This window comes from Lissotriton helveticus, chromosome 5_1 (assembly GCF_964261635.1).
Source record: "Lissotriton helveticus chromosome 5_1, aLisHel1.1, whole genome shotgun sequence".
Taxonomy (NCBI): Eukaryota; Metazoa; Chordata; class Amphibia; order Caudata; family Salamandridae; genus Lissotriton; species Lissotriton helveticus.
In genome coordinates this window covers 1,887,628,223-1,887,640,672 of record NC_136065.1, presented here as the reverse complement: position 1 = coordinate 1,887,640,672, position 12,450 = coordinate 1,887,628,223, and the positions used below count along the sequence as shown (strand labels likewise).

General features: G+C 49.5%; 1 protein-coding gene across 1 annotated transcript in view; it reads right to left on the bottom strand.

Moving 5' to 3' along the window:
* The window catches only part of PSMC3IP (PSMC3 interacting protein), a 33,603-nt gene extending 21,784 nt beyond the window's left edge, over positions 1-11,819 (bottom strand). The window contains exon 1 of the mRNA XM_078645371.1: positions 11,644-11,819. Within this exon, the coding sequence (XP_078501497.1) occupies positions 11,644-11,668 (25 nt within the window). The 5' untranslated portion in view covers positions 11,669-11,819. The remainder of the gene's footprint in view (positions 1-11,643) is intronic.
* Between the last annotated feature and the right edge of the window lie 631 nt (positions 11,820-12,450).

Genomic DNA, 12,450 nt, shown 5'->3' with positions numbered 1-12,450 from the left:
TTGCATATGGATACTGCTTAAAAAAGGGTCCACAGTATGCAGCACTTGAATAGCTCTTCAAGACCTGGTGGCACAGCTCATGGAATAATGTGCTGCATGGCTAAACACTTAAAACGGTCCCAAATGTGAGACCTATTGGTTATGCCAATGCTTGTTACTTTTCTGGTGCAATAAAAATCACACCAGGCAACTCGTAATCAGTGACTCTGCAGGGGCTTCCAATTCATCGCCTTTTTGCCATGTGGCATCTACTGAGCATGTGAAAAGACCAACAGATTGATACAATGCGAGCACAGATCTGCCTACTCACCCATTCATCTGAATAAGTGGCACATTCAGAGACTTTTAAGCCAGTTAAGGCATAGACAATTACTGAAAACTTATTCAGTCAGTAACCCAACGATAGTTCGGGTGGGGGCTGGGGATGCGTGGGTAGGCGAGTGGTAAATAATAATTTTTTAAAACGTACCTCCCCAGGTCCCGCAATGTCGCGGCTCCTGGCAGGGTCTTGTTTTCCTGCTCTCCTGTTGAAACAGGAAGCAGGCAGCCTCCCTCCACTCCCCTCAGCCAATCACAACGCTGCAATGACAGCGTTATGATTGGTGGGGACGGAACCCAGCCGGGCACCAATGGGGAGGCCATTTTCTCCATGAAGGCTGCATGCAGACTAAATGGAGAAAAGGGAGAGTGCGAAACATTGGAAAGGCACTCCTCCCTGACCCGCCCAGCCGCCCGCCCCAACCAGGCATACCCTTCTGCTTTCTCCAAGTCTGAGAAGCAGAAACATAAAAATGGTAGTTTTACCATTTTATGTTTCTGCTTCTTGCATTGCGAGAACACAGTGGGGCGACGCTCCTCCGCCCTAATGGTGGAGCCACCCCTGGGGAAAACACCTCTCATGGTCCCACTGCTTTCCATTGAAAACCACAGCACTCCTCAAACTTTCAAGTACCTGAAACGGTCTAGAAATATAATGATTGATTGGGGGTGGGGGAGCAGCAAGGGGAGGGGGTGGGGAGGAGACGTGGCTAGCAGGCCAAAATGTCCGCTGCCTAATCTTACAGCTCCGCGGCCTGGGCTCTGACATCCACTGTAATCCCTGGTGCCAGATGACATTCATGCGCCCAATGGTTCTCCTAGATCAGGGGCGTGGCGGGGACTGTGTGAGATCTGCGGTAAGGCTGCTGTGAACCAGACCCTGCGTGGGAGGAGAGTGTTGGCCTCATTTCTGATAATCAAGCATCAACTTAGTTCTGACATTTTAAAGCACTCTGTATCACTTTTAAGGTGTCTGACCCCGAATACAAGACAACGCTTCCAATGGTACTCACGCTAATCTTCAGCCTTTAAAGTAACTGTTCCCAAACTCAGAAGATGATACTGGTAGGCAGAAGCTTCATTATCATTACTTCCAAACTTTGAAATACTCTTCCCCTTACCATAAGAAAATGATAGGACCAATGCCTTGCAGGAAAGGTCTGAAAACATGGCTTTTCAATCAATAGTCTGCTCTTATTCACATCTTTCAGTCAGTCTGTCAATTATCTTTCAAAAAAGGATTTTTTTTTGGGACAAAGCTGGCTCTAATCTTGTGCTACTAACTACTGGAAATTGAAAAATGTAGGATCTTTACACTAGCAATGAGTCATACCAAATGGGCGTAGAAGGTCTTCTGATGGAGCTAGACCATTAAATGCGTCATGGAGCGACCACAAAAAGCTGATGATCACAGAAGGGAGTCAAGGAAAGCAGGAAGGTGGTATCCCTCGCTCCCTTGTGCAGGGCTTTAAGAGGGATGAAAAACGTGTTTGGGGCCTCTATAGGGGGCCTGCCTGTGTAATTAAGGGTGTGGCTTAAGTAGGTACACTAAATATCTGCGATTCCCGTAGTGTGCCACCCCAACGCTTTTTTGGTTCCTTTCTGAGGTCTCCATTATTGCATTATTATATAGAATGACTCGCATACACTTAGAACCAACCAAGACTATTGGCTTTGTCAGGGGTTGTTAACTCTTTAGGATAAATTAGTAACAATAGTGATTATATTTAAATAATGAATTTTGAAAATGTTTCAATTCTGAAATCGAGAGACTAAATTAAACATTACCTCCTCGTCCGTCTTCCTCGCCACAGAGCGCATAGGCCTCCGTAATGCCCCGGTTACTTACCGGTAATCTTCATTACTCCGAGTCCTGTCTTCCTCGCCACAGTATTACCACATGAGCCTCCGGCTCCCACAGAAACTCCAAGCACAACTTTTATCGCTCTAGTCTCCCTCCTCCAAGATGGCCCCCAGTGGCTACAGCCAATCCCATAAAGGGACACAGAACCAGCCAAACGACCTCTTTTTTGGTTTCTGCACTTCTCTGAGTGCTGTCTGCCTGGTGTGTAGGTGTGTGGGGGCTGGGGTCTTGCTGGAGCGGCCCCTTATGTCCTTTGGTGTATGGAAGGGTGGAAGTTAGTTGTTGTGTGTTCCTTCGGTGTCTTTCGCTTATTTGATCCATTTTTTTCCCCCCTCTGTTGCCATGCACGCTCCATGTCCTGCTCTAGCGGACTTGGTGGAGCGTTTCATCTGCGGGTTCGCTTTGGGACTCGCTTCGGGGGTGGAGGGGGTGCCTGAGGTTCCTGCTGAACGGGATGTTTATTGTGTGTGAGCCCCTTGCCGACCGCGCTTCCTGCTTAGCGGACGTAGCGCAGTCGGGTGATTTCTTTGCCGGTTGGAAGCGCGCTTACCTTATGGCCGTTTGTGTTGGCTGCGGCTGCGGGGAGCGCGTTTTTCTCACGCTACTGTTGCTCTTTGCTGGTGGGGGTCAGGGACTTCATTACGGAGTGCGCGCGGGACTTCCTCAGTTTTTATGGCTATTTTGTGGGCGTGCATTCGGAGGTTTACATTGGTTGCTTGGCAACCTCCAGCCTCTTTTACCGGTCAGATGTTTCGAGGTGTTACCTGTGTTTTTCACTCATTGTGTGGCTGTCATGGAGGGTGGTTCATCCAATTTGGCTAATCCTGATTCCTTAGAGGCTTCTGGGGTGACGATTCCTTCTATGGAATTGTTGCAAAAGATGATAAATTCTGCTGTGGCTGCTGCTTTGCAGGATAAGGTGCCGTTTCCTCCTGATAAGAGGGGGAGGACTGATGGCGATCCTGCTATTGACTCTGACACTGAGGAGGATGTTGACGTCAAGGGACGTTTTGTGCAGGGTGCAGACCTTACATTTGCAAGAACTTGTTTTTTCCTGACTCTGTTGTGCCTCTGGAGGATGATTTGTTTTCTCAATATCAGCGTCCTGAGCATGATTATTTGCCTCTGCATTCTTCTGTGTTGAAAGTTTTGGAGACTGAGTGGAAGGATGTGGACAAGGGCTCTTTTCCGCGTTTTTTGAATAAACGATATCCTGCAGGACTTTGCTGTGAAATTCCCTTCCTCAGTTAAGGTGGATCCTTGATGGCCAGTATGTCCTCTCATGGGACTGTTGTTTCTGAGGATTCCTCTCCTGCTGACCCTGTGGATCCTAAGGTGGATGGTGCGGTGAAGCGCACTTTTGCGGCTGCTAATTTTTCCATCCGGGCTGCGGCCTATTCCTCTTACGCAATCCAGTCTTTGCTTAAGGATTTTCAGTCTTTGGCTGAATTGTTAGACCAGGGGGAGGATGTGTCTTCTACTCTGGCGATGATGGAGCAGCAAGTTCGCCTGCTTTCTGATGTTTCTTTTGATTCATTGGGGGCGGCGGCTTCTGCAGCTGGGTCTTCTGTAGCTGCGAGACGTCAGTTGTGGCTCCGCTCCTGGAGGGCTGATGCTGATGCTATGCAGAAGAGTCTCCTGACGAAAATCACTTTTTCTGGGGTTAAGCTGTTTGGTTCCCCTTTGGATGAGATGGTGAAGAAGACAGCGGAGGACCGTAAGCTCCTTGCTCCTGAACGTACTGGTCACTTCCGTGCCTTTGGTTCCCAGAGGGCTTTTGATCATTCTCGGAGGGGACGTGCTGGTCAGCCCTTTCGTGGGAGGAGTCGTGGCCGGGGTGCTCCTTCCTTTGACAAATCCCGGTTCACCGGTGCTTCTGCCTCATCCGCTCCAGCTTCAAAATGATGACTGGATCGCTCCTTGAGTGGGTCCGGGCTCGTGGAGTGGGTCCGGTTGGGGGTCGCCTCACTTGCTTCATGGACTCTTGGCGCGAGACTGTGTCAGATCAGTGGGTGCTTCAGGTGGTTTCCGACGGTTTGCATCTTGGGTTTACCCAGGCTCCCCCAGACTGTTTCAGATTCACTCCTTGTCCCAGGGACGCTCTGAAGTGGGTGGCGCTTTTGGAAGGCATCGACTCCCTTATTGTCAATAAGGCAGTGATTCCCGTGCCCGACGATCAATTGGGGTTGGGTGTTTATTCCATTCTCTTCCTGGTGTCCAAATGCACAGGGGATCTCAGACCTGTGATGGATTTGAAGTGGGTAAATACTTTCATTCCTCATCAGAAGTTTGAAATGGTTTCGGTCCAGGTGATTCTTCCTCTGGTGTCTACGGGGGATTTTCTGGCCTCAATAGACTTGAAGGATGCTTATCTCCATGTGCCTGTTCACCCGGACTCTCAGAAGTTTCTGCAGTTCTGCGTCATGGGTCGACACTATCAGTTCCAGGTATTGCCTTTTGAACTCAGCTCTTCGCCCAGGGTTTTTACAAAAATTCTGGCTCCTCTGATTGGCCTTTTGCATGGGGAGGGCATTAGTGTTTTTTCTTGTCTGGACGATATTCTGATTTCTGCTTCTTCTCTTTCTAAGGCGGAGTTGCATGTCCGGAGGGTGTGCCATGTCCTGAAGAATCACGGATTCCTGGTGAATGTTCCGAAGTCCTCCCTGGTTCCTGCGCAGGAATTGACTTACATTGGGACATCAAGACTCAGTTGGGGATGGTGTTCCTGCCCCCTGCTCGGATTCTGTCCCTGATCTCTGCTGTTCGTTCCCTGTACTTGGGTTCTCACTACAGATGCCACCCTGCTGGGATGGGGTGCTACTCTGGGGGATTCCACGACCCAAGGGGTTTGGTCTCCGTCTGTAATGTCCTGTTCTTCCAACTACAAAGAGCTGAAGGCTGTTTTGTTGGGTCTGTTGGCCTTCTCGGATCTTCTTCGGGGGCACCATGTGCAGGTCCGGACGGACAATCAGGTTGTGATGTCTTATGTCAACCATCAAGGGGTTTGCCGGGTTCTCTCCCTCGGTTGCCTCAGCTGTCGGATTTGTTCTTGGGCGAAGTCGCACCTGGCGTCCCTGTATGCGATTTACCTGCCTGGTCGCGAGAACTCTGTGGCGGACTGTCTGAGCCGTGTGTTTCCATCCATGGGGTCTTTGTCCCTGACTCCCTTGATGTTCGGGAGGTTGCGGAGGATGTTTGGGTCCCCGGTAGTGGACCTCTTTGCTTCCCAGTCCAATGCCAAAATCCGCTGTTTTTGCACGATTATGCCTTGCCAGGATGCTAGGAGAGTGGATGCCCTGTCGTTCCTTTGGCCAAGGGGCCTGTTGTATGCCTTTCCTCCTGTTCCCCGGATTCCGGCTGGCTTGCTGAACATCAAGAGGGAGGGGTCCTTTGTCCTACTTGTTGTTCTGGGGTGGTGCCGTCGCCCTTGGTATCCCCTCTTGTTGGAATTGGCTGTGACACCGGGGTGGGCCTTGCCGTTCGTGCCTTACCCTCTGCTGGGCCCTCCACTTCCTCTGCCTGTGTTCCGATCCATGGGTCTGCAGGCCCGGCTCTTGAGAGGGATTCGCTGATCCGCGGGGGTTGTTCGTTGGCTGTTGCTGGGGTTCTCAAGCTGTCCCGGAGGCCTTCTACGCTGAAATCCTATGCTAAGCATTGGGATAATTTTGCTTCCTGGTGTGTTGGTCGCGGGCTGTCGGTGGCTTCTTTGGACCGTGCTCGCATTCTTGAATTTTTGAATGAGGGGTTTGAGTTGGGCTTGGCCATTTCTACTCTTCGGGCACAGTGGGCCGCCATTAGGGCATTTCATGTCCTCCCTTTGCTTTCGGTGGCTCGACTTTTTAAGTCGCTGTCTTTCCTGCGTCCCCGTCCTATCCTATGTCCTCCTCCTTGGGACCTTCCTTTGGTATTGTGTTCCTTGCAATTGGCTCCTTTCAAGCCTTTGGAATCGGTTGACTTAAAGTTTTTAACACTCAAGGTCGTGTTTCTTGTGGCTATTGCTTCTGCCAGGCGTATTGGGGAGTTGGGGGCTTTCCTACGGTCTGCTCTGTTTTTGGTTATTTTGTTGGATCGGGTGGTTTTGCGCCCTCATCCTACATTTGTACCTAAGGTTGATTCCTATTTTCACCGTTCTGCTGAGGTTGTGCTTCCTGTTCTGTGCCCTGATCCTTCCTCAGCAGAGGATTGCCTTTTGCACCTTTTGGATGTTCGTCGTGCCTTGTTGGTGTATTTGGACCGCACGTCTCCCTTCTGCAAAGTGGACAATTTGTTTGTCTATTTTGTTTTGTCCCGTCAGGGCTTGAAACCTTCCCTTTCCACGGTCGGTCGTTGGATTAAGGAGACTATTTTGTTGGCATTGGTTCTGTTTCAGAGGTTCCTTCTCTCCCTGTTCAGGGCCGTTCCACCCGGTCGATGGCTGTGTCTTGGGCTGCGTTTAAAGGGGTCTCCATGGAGGATGTTTGCAGGGCTGCCACTTGGTCGTCCCCTCATACCTTCATGTCGCATTAACGCCTTCAGGTTGGGGGTGGGGGTTCTGTTTCCTTTGCCTCTTCTGAGCTAACTGCTGGTATTCCTTGAAGGATTTCTTTGGTTTATCTGCCTCTTGTTAATAAACTGTGTTCCACTGCATTGATGTTGCGGGCTGTTTTCCTTGCATGAAGCTGATTGCTTGGGTATCGGCTCATGTGTTAATACTGTGGCGAGGAAGATGGACGAGGAGGTAATGCCCCGGTTACTTACCGGTAATCTTCATTACTCAGAGTCCTTGTCTTCCTCGGCACAGTATAGTTTCCCTTCCCTCTGGTGGTGGCTTCATGTCTGCGGCTTGGTTTTTCAGGTCGTTTGGCTGGTTCTGTGTCCCTTTATGGGATTGGCTGTAGCCACTGGGGGCCATCTTGGAGGAGGGAGAGGGAGACTAGAACGATAAAAGTTGTGCTTGGAGTTTCTGTGGGAGCCGGAGGCTCATGTGGTAATACTGTGGCGAGGAAGACAGGACTCGGAGTAATGAAGATTACCGGTAAGTAACCGGGGCATTACGGAGGCCTATGCGCTCTGTATAGAGGCCAAGAATTGGATGACCACATATATTCTGAACTCCTTTATGACCCATTACCGGTACTGTGAAAACCTCGCACTGCCTTCATGCCATTATAAACACCTGGAGGGAACTCAGTTCAAAGAATACACTTTACAAAATTAATATGCCACATAAAAAATTCGCAAATACAACATCCTGGGAATAGTTAACACTCTTAGAGAATTTAAGGGTTGTTACAAATTGTTTAATTTAAACAGGAAATAAGTCGCTAACAAGGATTACCTGAACGCTTTTTTCCTTCGTTGTTCGAAAACAATCAGTGTTTTGCTACATAGGGTAGGGACATGAAATTAGGGCTAGATAGGGGCGGCATTTTTAAATTACAACTGGGTCTGACATTCGGAGGGACCCAGCCCACCTAAAGCACTGCCCTTACCCATCTTGTGACCCTTCGTTAGTAGAAGCAGGCCGTGTGATCATTCATCCTCTACATCTGATAACACGGAAGGCAGAGGCGACCCAGAAGGTTATAATGCTAGGCACCCTTAGAACTTTTATAAACAACGGGGTAGTCAATAAAGACAAACGCTAGTTATTGTCAGCAGATTAGTTAACATTAGTGTTCAATCAAATTACACAATAACAAGTGCTACTCGATACTGCCTTGGCCTCTCCTGCCATGAGAGTTAACTCTCCGCCAACAGGCATTCACCCTCTAGGGATGTATGAGGTGACTGCAATGCTACTTCCTGCCTTCCTAAAGGTCAAAATGTCTTCTGCAATAGTTAGATCTAAATATCTGTCTTTGATATTTAAATGAGGGAAATAACTAGTTTCAACTTAATGATCAAGGTTACTACAGCAGTACAAAAAACACTAACTTCAAATAACCTGTTAAGAGGGTAGATACATTTACAAATGCAAGTACTTGGTAACACAATGCGATATATATATATATATTCTTTACCTAACCAATGTTGCATTCTGCTTGCTAGGCAATAGGTCGCAAAAAAGCAGCAATTCAATCAAATGATAATGCACACAATTAAATAAACGACACTTATAATGCATACACGTAGTTTATGGTCCAGCTTATGGAGCAAAGTAACGCTTCTTGTCAAGTCATGCGGAGGCCTCCACAATCCTCATTGAAGTAGGACTGGACCAAATGCACTTTAAAACTGTTATACGCAAATACACTGCAATATTTTCATTTTTTAAATTTTCACACCAGCAATGAATCAAGGCATAACTGCATACCATATGCCAAGCGCGAGCTGAGCATCGGCAAGCGCGCCCTTAGGACCCGGCCCCCCGGCCCCCGCCCTCCTACCTGTTCAAGATAGGGGCGACCGGTCTGCCCCAATGGGCGACCGGTCGCTGACCACTTCCGGGGTCAGGAGGACGCACTTCCGGTGCGACAGAGGGGCGGAGCCTGGTGACCTATTTAGGCACTGGGGGCAGTGACCCCGGCCTCTCCTTCCTCTGTGGCACCGGATCGTGGCGGCCTCCCTGAAGCGTCCTCCCTCCTACAGCCCTTAGGATAATTTTTTTTTCGCAATTATTCGGTCTAGGCTGACATACGTGGCATGCCTTGTCTTCGAAATAATAAAGAATTCAGGCCTACGGACACAGAATTATGTTATTCCTGTGAATCAATCAGACCTGTAGCAATAATTGGGGGCTTATTGCCATAAGTAGCAGACTGAGGCCTCATAACGGAGTGCATAGACAGTCAGATGTCAAATTAGTGTTCCGCCTATCCTAGGAGGGCATAACAAGGATTCCGATTGTACAAATCTGTTATACCACGGGTGTGCTATAGGAGATAACCACTGCAGAGGCAGCACAACGGGCAATGTCGGGCGCTGGTCATCCTGCGGTGGCGGAGACCCGTTGGACCAGAATGGTGGTGTCAGAATTGCCGATTATTTGCCAATGACCATACTTGACTTTTCTATTTCTCTCCTGTGCATTAGTGTACCCACGAAGGTGGTGGTGCCACAAGGCACTCGTCCAGGCGGCAAGCAGTAAGGTGACCGTGGCGAGGGCGAGTGGTATGGCCGGAAGGCCTGAAGGGCCCAGCTTTCCTGTGTCTGGGCAGCCGGCCCTGGAGGAAGTTGAGAGCCTGGAATGTCTCGGTGAGGCGGCTCAAGTAGGAATTGCCCAAGTAGCGCTCAGTGTAGGGCCGCTGGGGTAACATTCCACCTGAATGGTTCCAGTTTCCGGAGAGGTGAGGTATCACAAGGGTTGGAAGCGACCAGGTGGGCTCAGTGAAGGGCTGCTGGTGTCACATTCCGCACCGGATGGTTTTTTCCGGTAAGGTGAGGTATCGCAATGATGGGGTGCAGTTATCAGGCATCAGTACATTGAGCCGGGAGAGAACATTAGGGTCTTTCACGCAGAGTGCAGGTGGGGAAGGTGACGGACCTGTGGGCCCTGGTCACCTTTGTGGCGGTAGAAAGACCTTGGAACAGTACAATTGACCGACGGAATGGACGGGAGTCCGCCTTGCGTACTCCCTAGGCTAGCACCGAGGGGGGAGACGGTAAGGTCCCCGCTGTGAAATAGGGCCCCGGCTGGGGAGGCTAGGGCGACAGGTTACGAGCCTCCTGGGTCCCTGGTCAGCCTGGTGGTCGGAGGGTGGGCCCCTGGAGAAGGCGGACAAGGATTAGAGGTTGGGGTCCCTCTCCTCAGGAGTCGCAGGTGGGTTGCACCTCGCGTGGATGCACGGCATGGAAGAGGGGAGCCGGAAGTCTCCCCCCCACTTGGTGTTGGAGGATTAGAAGCTGTATCTGGCGAAAGAAGATCAGGAAGACAAGAATAAAATTGTGTAGATAACTGCATTTAATGAATTTTGAAATGCCTTGTCATGTTTATGAAAATGTCAAAATATTAAACATGGCCGTTTTTTACACCCACACAAATCTCTGTGGTTGATTCTCATGTGGGTTGTCAAGTCATAAGGAGGGAGCGGGGAGCATGCTGGGGGATCCGGGTCCTATGCCAAGCGCGAGCTGAGCATCGGCAAGCGCGCCCTTAGGACCCGGCCCCCGCCCTCCTACCTGTTCAAGATAGGGGCGACCGGTCTGCCCCAATGGGCGACCGGTCGCTGACCACTTCCGGGGTCAGGAGGACGCACTTCCGGTGCGACAGAGGGGCGGAGCCTGGTGACCTATTTAGGCACTGGGGGCAGTGACCCCGGCCTCTCCTTCCTCTGTGGCACCGGATCGTGGCGGCCTCCCTGAAGCATCCTCCCTCCTACAGCCCTTAGGATAATTTGAACTCCCACCCACCCGTCCCTTTAGCTCAGTGGATTAGAGGGGCGTGTTGCGGTAGAAAGACCTTGGAACAGTACAATTGACCGACGGAATGGACGGGAGTCCGCCTTGCGAACTCCCTAGGCTAGCACCGAGGGGGGAGACGGTAAGGTCCCCGCTGTGAAATAGGGCCCCGGCTGGGGAGGCTAGGGCGACAGGTTACGAGCCTCCTGGGTCCCTGGTCAGCCTGGTGGTCGGAGGGTGGGCCCCTGGAGAAGGCGGACAAGGATTAGAGGTTGGGGGCCCTCTCCTCAGGAGTCGCAGGTGGGTTGCACCTCGCGTGGATGCACGGCATTGAAGAGGGGAGCCGGAAGTCCCCCCACTTGGTGTTGGAGGATTAGAAGCTGTATCTGGCGAAAGAAGATCAGGAAGACAAGAATAAAATTGTGTAGATAACTGCATTTAATGAATTTTGAAATGCCTTGTCATGTTTATGAAAATGTCAAAATATTAAACATGGCCGTTTTTTACACCCACACAAATCTCTGTGGTTGATTCTCATGTGGGTTGTCAAGTCATAAGGAGGGAGCGGGGAGCATGCTGGGGGATCCGGGTCCTATTGTAGATAGACGAAATGTATACCTGGCATCAGATCCAACCCTTAGAGCCAAATAAACGTATTCTTGACATCCCCGAACCCCTACTGCGGGTAAATGGAATCTACTTAGCGAAACAAGAGAACGTTTGAGACACCAGATATACAAATGCCTTGCGTACCGAACCGTGTAGGACATGAATTAGTGCCCGAGATTACAGCACTTCATTGCGATGGGTAGCGTTAGGAGAGAATTTCAACATATAAGTATACAATGAAGCAAAACCATAAATAACACAAAATCGCGTGTCTACGCTCACGGCAAACTTCAGCCACTCTTCTCCTTGCAAAAGTATGGTCTACCTACTAATACAACCAATAGATTTGAGCAGAGAGAAACATTTTTCAAGGACAACACATCTTTTTCGATAGAACGTAATAAGAATCAATGGTGCAACATTGCTCTACGTTAGAGCAAAGCTGTATGCAGGCAGCTTGAAACACATATGCCTCTCAGCCGCATGTTCCCCCTTCGTCCGACTTCCCTCTCGCCCCGGCTTTCTCCTATTACCTGCGGCATCCTTGGACTTGCTCATTTTAATATCACCCTCTGGCTTCGGAAATAGACTTCAAAACACCCCGCGTTTAGTCAACAAGCGCCAAGCATGCTGGGACCAACGTACACAGCCCTTGACGTGACGCTTATTCCCCGCCATTTTAGGAGGGGAACTATTCCCTGTTGAGACGTATTACTGTCGGGCTGCAAAACTACGGCAGACATGCGTGGGCTTGTTTATTTCCTATTCACCGGAGATGATGACATCGCGCTCATCACCCCCCCCCCCCCTCCACTCCTTGCAGGTTGCGAGATGCTAATGCTTTAGGTAGAAGATTAGTCGAAGGAGGTGGCCATATTATAACTGTTAGTTCGTCATTGATCTGTTGTTATTAGATGGTTCAGTCTCACTTATAATTTATTTTTTTGTCCAAATTTAATATTTTATTTTTAGTATAATCATAGCTGCCAAGGTTTCAGATTGATACGTCTGACATTTCCACAATTTCAGTGTAATTATGAGTGACTTTTCAACGACTATGAGTGACACTTTCTCTCAAGCAAAATCAAGGAATGAAGATGGGGCAAACATATAAATATCAGAAATTGACACCAATTTGAGCAAGGAGAAACTCTAAGAAGGTGTAAAAATTCTATGTCAGGACGGAGGCTCCGATTATGCTTTTCTCAATTTCTTTACTGAACACAGCAGCCAATAAAAACACAGTAAAGAAATCAAAAAACTACATTACCCAGAAACCCTGGGTAACCATAGAGTACATAGATAGTATATAAACAGTCATAGAGGGTCGACTTCCTCTT